This window comes from Aythya fuligula, chromosome 1 (genome assembly GCF_009819795.1).
Source record: "Aythya fuligula isolate bAytFul2 chromosome 1, bAytFul2.pri, whole genome shotgun sequence".
NCBI lineage: Eukaryota > Metazoa > Chordata > Aves > Anseriformes > Anatidae > Aythya > Aythya fuligula.
Window position 1 is genome coordinate 141884934 of NC_045559.1, and position 9230 is coordinate 141894163.

A 9230-nucleotide genomic window follows, 5' to 3' on the forward strand; every position below is an offset into this window, starting at 1 on the left:
TAAAACCAGCACTGTCTCTAAGTAAATATTTCTTATGCCCTGACTCAGAAAAACATGAAAATCAGAACTTCAGAAGTACTACTTAAAATCACCTTGAGTAGGAATGATTTTCTGAATCAGAGCTTGTTCATTAGGATTGCTTCTTTAAATATATATTATAAACAATTAAAAAAAAAATCCTACAGAGGTAAGAAAGTTAGTGCTTTGCCTTAAATTTACCTGATAAAGTTGATGTGTATATTCATGGTAGCATTCTGTTTTGTCAGACACTTTGTATGATACATATTTCCCAAAGACTTCACACTTTTTTTTTTTTATTTGTGTTAACATCTCTGTATGAGGCTGTTTTCTTAACTTCTGCTTTTTCTATTGTTGGTTCAGTTTCTGTACTGAGCAGACCGAGTTTATATAGTAGTTAAAATACAGTATGGTTGTTATTGCTGCATTAGTACCTTGACCATACTTACTGCTAGTAGAGTTTGGTATTGAGCCAAAGAATTGGAGACCACGGGCAAAATTTTGTTGCTTAAGTTTTTTTGTTTTTTTTTTTTATATCCTGCCTTCTGATGTGTTTCTTTGTTGCTAATAAACCAAACTCTTCCTAGCAGCAAATTTGTCAAACTAAGTTTTAAGCTGAGGAGAAGATAGATTATTCTTGCAAGAGTAATCTTGCACAATATCAGACTTCAATAATATGAATAATGTGTAAATGAAATACATAATTTTAATTTGGTAAATTCAATATGTGACGTTACCATTTCTTTCAAAAGATCTTTTAAAATCAGCGTAGGCCTTTTTCTATTTACTATGGGAATGTGATCTGTATTCCTTTTTGATTGAAAATATATTTCTGAGCTAAGACTGTATGTGTGGTCCTTTGTGATGTAACTCTAATTGCATGGTTAATTAAAGGGAGGATATATGTGATATTTTAAACAGGAACCTGGTTGGCAGCAGATGGCTGACTAAGACGGAATTGGAAGAAATGTTGTTAGAAAAACTGTCGGATGATGATGTAAGTAATTAATCCTTCTAATCTTAAGGAGGCTTGTGTCTTAAAAACATGGACTCTGCATTTTTGGATACTGTAAAGGCATTACATAGAGGCAGGTGCTCTTCAAAAGAACTTTCTTTCCATAAAATGCACATGTTTACAGCACTACTACATTATTTTCATGTTCTCTTTACCCTGTGTCCCTTTTATATCTAGCATAGTACAGAACAATTAAGGGTTTTCCATTGTTGCTAACATAAGTTCATTTTTTCTTCTGGTAGCTTTGTGGTAGGCCTTGTCTCTTTTCATCTAATTGTGTTAACAAAAATGGAGCATAGTGACAGCTTGTAATAGAAATAAATAGTTATTTATTCTAATTACAGATGAAAAACAGGGCTAGAACCTCTTCTCTTTATTTTAGGGAAAGGGTGAATGTTCAAGATGGCGAAACGTGATGGATTTGTGTAATGGTAAATCTGTAGAGGGTGTTTGACTAAATCTTAAGGCCATGATAGTGATAAAGTCACAGAGAAGGATGAACTAAGGATTCCTTTTCTTAGCAATTGGCTACAGAATCAAATATCAGAAACAAGATATAAAGCTAAATAGATCTGTGGTCTCATCTGGGATAGCTCTTTTTACATTCTCCTTGATATGAAGTATGGGAGGAGAGAAGAGGATTTTTGTAGTTTTGCCAGTATCAGTAGGCTGTATCAGTATCAAGATTTGGAGTACTTTACATGCTTCTCTGGGAATAAGACTATCAAGCCTGATAGTCATCCACTTTTCTTATTCAGAGCTTTTTCCTGCAATCCCCTAAATAGCATTAGATTTGTAACAGCAGGTTTAGTCTGTGTGACCAACTTCGGTTTTCTTCGGGAAGTTTAAGCTTGAGTATGAGAATCTAACACTGAGCATTCCAAATATTTTTTCCACTTAGAAGCAGTACTGAATCACTTTTTTGCCCTGTGGACAAGATCATTACAGAATAGCATGGCAGCAGCAAACGTACTCTTTGCTCATTTGTCATCCAGACAGTAACATGTCATGGCTTATTGTCTATGAGTAAAGTGGAAAAGTTTTCAGCAGTTTTATGTCCGTAAGTGTAAGTTAGAAGTTGCTGTTGTAAGTTCTCCATCCTGATCTACCCAGGAGATTTCAGCTATCTTGCTCCTAGTAGTAGTAGTTACAATCTCAGTGTTTTCATTAGCTCCTGTGTTTGGGATGCTTGTTTTTCCTCTTAGAGTCCCAGAAACTGGTCTAGTTCTACAACCAACCAGTTTGGTGTTCTTCTCTGCTTGGTTTTGTATACTACATGTCTGTGAAGATAGACTGCAGTAGACTATAAAAAAAAGACTTATGTCCTGGCTTCTCAACATGTGAAAACCCCAAAGCCCCACTGATGTTTAAATGCATTTGAAATACCTAGGTAAGAGCTGCTAGTGTTACCCACTCAAATTCTATTATTTTGCCACTGCAACAAAATATTCTGTGGTGTTTGCTGTATTAAACAAAATCAAAGCTATTGATTTTTTTCTTTTCACTCTGCAAATGAACTGTTATAAGCTTTCTTCATCTACAGCCACCATAATTTTTAAATTTTTGTATTATTATATTTCTGCTCTTTGAAGGCTTTGCCACAGATCTGTGTCAGATTGTTAGACAGAAGTAGCTTTTTGAGTGATGTCGAGTTGCAGAAGCGATTGCTAAATTACCAAAAAAAGACTTAATTTTGTGCAGAAACTTCTAGAAGCAGAAGAGAAAATACTTTTCATAACAACTGGTGAGTTAAGAAAACTTCAAAAATAAAGATGTGATATGTATATGAAAAATCCGTTTTAAAAGCTGGCATACCTTTACATCCTGTCACCCAGCTATCTGGTACTCCTGCCAGTAACACTTCATAACAGGACATCCCAGCTTTTAGCACAAATGGGTTAACACAGTGGTGTTTACTCTTTAATCACATGTTGAAGAACTTCGGAGGAGGTGTAAGGGGGAAGGAGAACCACACAGTAGCAAAGGATAATTTATTTCAAGAGGTTGCCCTTTAAGTCAAGTATCTCTTGAATTTTTAAATAGCTTGATTGTTCGGTTTAAAGGAAATCATAAACATTAAAGCAACTCAGCTTGAACAGCCAAAGATAGATAGATAGGTATTTCCTGTATATATTATGAAATATAATCATTTAAGAGGCTCAGTTTAGTGAAATAAAATTATTTCCAAGTCAATGAATATGCTGACTTACTGAAAATGAGGTAAAAATCTTTTCCTTTTGCCATTTTAATGACAACAAAAGAATGAAGACCCCCTCAATGTTTTCTTTCTAAAAGCGAGATGAACTTCATTCTCATACAATAATCCTGTGTTACAAAGGGGTTGGTGGTTATACTTTGAATTAAAGCTTCATTGTTGCCTGAAGAAAGAACCAGGTATCTTTAGTCACACAGCAAATGATGCATCTGCATGCTGTTCTTAAATCAGCATGTAGGTGCAAAAGTGTCATCTTGTCAGAAATCATCAATAAAAGTGAAGTAGGAAAGATTAAGTACATAAAAATAGAAAGTTTTTAGCAAATGCAATTACACTTGCATCCTTTAATGAAGTTCTTGTTGTCTACAGTATTCGAGATTTATTCAACTTTTACAAAAATTGGTGATGATGCCATGTGGTAACATCGAGGAGAATTATATAAAAAAGTTTTCCAGAGAAATCTCTGCGCAATTGCAAAAAGTTGTTATTGAGCCCTTGAAGTATGATGAGCAAGGAGTGGCCTTCAGCACCGGTGAAGGTAAAAATTTCAAGTTGGTTGGTAAAGATGCAGAATTTTTTTCCTCTTCCCACTAATTTCTGTATAATATTAATGTATGTACAACACAGTTTCACTATTTCTTCTTATATGCTTCTGTGTATATGGGATTTATAATTGTTAATTATGTTTTGACATACTAAGTTATGATTCAGATTGGTTTAACAAAGTCAGATTTTGGCACAGTCTGTCAGCTATTAGTTCTGATACAGTACTATCTGTGTAGAGAGGACCTCACTGTGCTGCACATTGTACAAAAAAAAAAAAAAAAGACTTTGCTGTGAAAAGTTGACTGAACGTAAAGGATGGGGAACTGGGGGATCCCAAACACATATGGAGAGTTCTGTGTTGGTTGCATAGTGTAAAAGTGGTGTGCTTAGACCACTAAGTAGCCTTTATCATGACTTTTGTAGGCAATTCAAGAAATGAGAATTTTGAAGACGCAAATAACAAATAGGGCATTTCAGTATCTACAAACAGCTGAGGAAAATGCAAAGAATTTGAAAATACTTAAATTTTCAAACAAGTTGATGAACTGTACATTATGTTACAGAGACAGGATTCAGTCACTGATACTGAGACAGGGGATGTTAGAGAGAAGCTATGAGGGCCTGTGCATCTTCTAAATACAAGTGGCTTACATTTTCAGTGAAGTGACACACAGTGGAAGAATGATATGATATGATATGATATGGGTGATTGACTAGGAAAACTAATGCATCAAAAACATGGGTAGGAAAGCCTGAAGATTCTTCCTGGACATAGCACATGCAAGTCTGTGTCTGCATATGCACACTTTGTGCTGTATGTTTAAGAGGAGCATGTATTCTTAAGCAGTAGGAGGAGGATAAGAACGAAAACCTCAGAGAGCTTGAGGAGCAAAATAGCTGATGAGCTCTGTTCTCACTGGGTTGACTTCAAGATGATACGAAAACAAGGAGATGTGAAAGAGCCAAACTGGGATTTAATCCACTGTCAGTTTTCAACAGTATCTTCAGAGTAGTAGTTGTTGAAGTTCGATAAACATGCAACCCATCTTAAGAAAAGACATCTCTATAAGTTCAAGAACATTCTCGTTTGTGTCCCATCACCCCCCTTAATTAAGCAAAATGTCTAATGTGTTTCATTATTAGGGTTGCTTCCTTTCTGCCCCCAGAAGATTGGTCATAGGCTTTAGCACAGAGTTTGTTGTGTTTTAACTTGAAGCTAATGTGTTTACAGAACTGAATTGCAACTAGTAATTTCAGAGGAAACAATGCTAAATGATGCGTAAGCGTTATTTATATCAGCATATTTAGTGTTAACCTTTTCCATGTGAATTTTCTTAAACTTCTGTATGATTTTATCAAGTCTTTAATATTAAAGACTTTGAAGCTGTGTTTATGGTAAAATGAGTGTTCAACAGTCTGTGTATTTTCACACACTGACTTCACCAGGTCCAGAAAGTGGTCCTGACCTTCTTAATAGTATTGATTAAAATGTATTGAAAGCTGACTGCTCACTGTCTGTATTTACTTGTTTCCTCCTTCTTTTTTATTATGTTAGCCTCCAAAAAACAAACATCTGGTACGGTTTGAAAGACTGAAGATCAGCTTAACTTCTTAGGTATTTGAAATTTTGTAGAATATTGAAGGCACATAACAGATTGCTTTTAATTCCTTTAAGGTGCAAGAAAAACTTCAAGAGCTACTGTAACAGTTTATGACAATGGGACTGGAAAAATTACGGTGAATGGAATAGATGTTTTACATTACTTCCCAGTGCTGCAGGACAGGTGAGAGCACTATGAAATGCTGTATTCTTAATGTACTGAAAATATGCCACCAAAAGTCATGCTATACTATTACTTTTGGTTCTGTATCATACGCAGTTGATGCTGGTCTTTTTTTTTTTCCCGTCTGTCTATTTTATGAAAATTAGTCTTGCCTCTCCTCCTAGTTTCCAGGAGTGAGCACTGTCAGAAGTGATAGGTAAGCCTTGCTCTGTTTCTTCTCTTTCCCTTTCTGCAGGGATGCAGATACCAAGAAAGTAGGCTATTTGGATAATTCAAATTTTGGTTGCCTTAAAAAGGACTTGCAGTTTTATTTGAACAAAAAATAATAATCAAAGGTGTCAAACTTCCTGAGAGACTTGTGAATTGTATTTGTATGTAATTACTCTGTCATAGAGTAATGAGTAGAAGCAAACAAAGCAAGACACTTTGTATACAGCTTCAGATTTTGAAGATGTGCGGTTTGCTATAGAGAAGACTTCTCAAAAGGGATGGAAAGCTTCCTTTGTTGACCCTAAGTGATTATTTTATGTTGTGGTTTCCAAGCTCAAGAATAGAGGGAGAGATTTCTCAGTCTTTAATATTCAGATCTTGGCAGCAATAGATAATTAGTGAGACAAAATTAATTGCAAAACTGATCTTCAAGTACTTACCATTGGCAGTTTGAACATGATCCTTGCTAGTAATTTGCTTTTCATAAAATGGTTTAGGTTGGAAGGGACCTTAAATCCCATCCAGTTCCAACCCCCTGCCACGGGCAGGGACACCCCCCAGTAGACCAGGTTGCTCTGAGCCCCATCCAGTCTGGCCTTAAACACTTCCAGGGATGGGGCTTCTCTGAGCAATCTGTGCCAGTGCGTTATCACCTCAGAATTTCTTCCTTATATATAATTTAAATCTACCCTCTTCTAGTTGAAAGCTATTAGTCCTTGTCCTGATAGAGAATTCCTCTCCTGCTTTCTTGTAGACACCTTTTAGAAGGTCTCTCTGGAGCCTCTTCTCTCCAGGCTGACAAAGTGTATTTTAGTAGGACATTAGGGATATAAATGTCTTCCTGGATCTCTGTCTGAAAGTTAACCATGTTTTTCTATATACTACAATAGGAAATATACGTAATATAATCTTACCTACATGTATATAATTTTATTTATTTATTTTATTTTTTTTTAGAGAGCAGTTGTTGTTCCCTTTCCAGTTTCTTGACAGAGTTGGAAAACATGATATGGTTTGCACGGTCTCTGGTGGAGGAAGATCCTCACAGGCTGGCGCAATACGTTTAGCCTCTGCAAAAGCTTTGAGGAGTTTTGTGACAGAGAAGGAGGTGGAATCTATGAGGCAAGGTAGGAATAGAAATCTTATTTCAATGTTTCTTAGTGTGTTTCTGGTAATTAGCTGAATTAATACAAGAATCATTAAGGATCGGTGCAAATTTGAGTAGATAATCCAAGTGAAACCTTGTCTATTGTATGAATGGGATGTGAATGTAAAAATTGTTTCCAGTTTTTTTCCTAGTTTCTTCTGTGTGTGTTTTAGATTATGTAAGCATTTTTTTCATATGTTCATGACCTCTGTTAGGTCAATAAACCAGCTTATATTGCATCTATATAAAATCACAAAACATGCATGTTTATTTACTATAAAATCTGGATCAGGCGTTTGAGAGCAGTAGGATAATTAATATTTCATTTTACTTTTATAGTTGCACCTTGTTCATGTTTAAAAATATGTATTCTCAAAGTTAAACACTGGAGCGTTGACTTTAAAGGGATATTAAGGAGTGTAAGCATACTACACGGAACTGGTCAGACTAAAGGAGCTTCTTTTCTGTCTTGCTTTAGAATTGACAATTTACCTAAACAAGATAGAAATTACTTGGTATTTGGTTCTCTAGTACTTTATACCTCTCAGTGATTAGATGCCATACTGCTGTAGCAAATACAGAATTACAAACAATGAGCTTTTAACTATGTTCTTTCTGGACCAGTAGGGAATACCTGCGTGTATTACTTGCAGGACAGTTACTATTTTTCCACTCTGTTTCCACCCATGGAAGTAAAGCTGTATTCATGCTGGTATTTTTGCAGTAAGTTTCTCTGATTATAGTTCTTCAGTACTGACAAGTGTAACTTGCTGGGAATACAAATTGGCATTTTAACTCATTTGGTATCTTTAAGGACATCAGTGTGATTCCAAACAGGTTTTGGACGTTGCAAAATACAGTTTGGAGACCACTGTTTTAGAATATGCTTAGTCTTTCAAAAGGGGTGCGTGCACCCCAGGAGTGCACAAGATCTACTGTGATGCAGGAAGAAAATACCAGAACTTCAGTAGTATATGTATGTAATTTGTAAATTAATGAATATACATAATAGGGGTAAGTGCTCAAAAATCTTTTATGGATAGGATTGTGCAATTAATAAAAGCTGAGACCACTGCTCTAAAGGCTCAAAGGTTCTAAATGTGAACAAAATTCAGTTACCAAAGAAAAGTTGAAGTGTTGGAGGATCTGATTAAATTCCTTTTAGCTTGTTTTATCGTGGACTTTTCCCCTTGGCTGTCTTGAAACCCTCTATTGTCATGCACACGTACTACTCCTACAATATTAACTAATAACAGTAAACAAATGGGTGCTTCTCTGTGTTTTGTAGCTGGGCTTCTAACGGTTGACCCACGTGTGAAGGAACGAAAAAAGCCTGGTCAAGAGGGAGCACGACGGAAGTTCACCTGGAAAAAGCGATAAAGCTGAGTATTTAAAGAAAGGCAGAAAGCTCCAAGAACTTCAGAAGATACACAATTATGATTTAGAGCTGTTGTATAAATATATTTACTAATAAAGACTTCTTTCCATTATAACTGCTATGTTTTTTGTTGAAAAAGCATCTTTTTCTAAATTTATTTAAAATTGAAAAAATTCACAATTTGTCGAAATAATGCATTTTGAGTGCCAGCTTTCCATCTTAGCTGTACTGAGGTTAGTGGCAATGTATGAAATTGTTGGTGGATTGTAACTTTTTGAGAAACGAGTATGTTCAGTGATTCAGCTGTCTAAATTCTGGACTTCACAGGCAGCTCCTAGACAGGTGTCTGGAGAGTTTTGAAGTGTCTCCCTTTTTGTTTCGCAGGTGTCCAAAGATAAGTGATAACTTCCAACCTAAGCTATGGTGGAGTTGAGAAACGAGTGAGAATGACACTGACAACTGAGGGGATGTTGACAGCGGAACAGTCACACAGGCTAACCTTTGTCTGTGGAAACAGTTTTCTCCAGGATGCCTCCCTAGGGTTAAGTGGGGAGTGATTCAGAGCAAATATCTAATTTTAGGTGCTCTGAATCACCCTCTGGAGGAGTCAGCTTTTTCTTCTTCCCCCAAATGCAGAAAGAGCTGAAGGGGTTAGGCTGAAGTTAATCTTCTCCACCCTTTAAATCTCAAGGGGCCTGATCAAGGAGGCGTGTTCTGAATATGGCTAATGTGCAAAGATAGCATTGGACTCTTTGCCAAAAACAGTCATAACTTTTTTAAAATCAGAAGCAGGAGGTGATGGCAGTGCTGCCCACCTCCTCTCTATAATTGTAGCCTTCCAAAATAGATCAGCGGTTGCAGCACTCCCCCAAAAGCGCAAAACTTTGGTTTATTTCCATCTTCCTTCCTGGGACAGA

The 9230-nt window shown here is 36.2% G+C and overlaps 1 protein-coding gene across 1 annotated transcript in view; it reads left to right on the top strand.

The window, feature by feature from the left end:
• The window catches only part of MRPS9 (mitochondrial ribosomal protein S9), a 30600-nt gene extending 22168 nt beyond the window's left edge, over positions 1 to 8432 (top strand). Inside the window, exons 7-11 of the mRNA XM_032201572.1 lie at positions 940 to 1015; positions 3618 to 3786; positions 5470 to 5578; positions 6746 to 6915; positions 8224 to 8432. Coding sequence (XP_032057463.1) covers positions 940 to 1015; positions 3618 to 3786; positions 5470 to 5578; positions 6746 to 6915; positions 8224 to 8315 — 616 coding nt within the window. The 3' untranslated portion in view covers positions 8316 to 8432. The remainder of the gene's footprint in view (positions 1 to 939; positions 1016 to 3617; positions 3787 to 5469; positions 5579 to 6745; positions 6916 to 8223) is intronic.
• Positions 8433 to 9230: the final 798 nt, after the last annotated feature.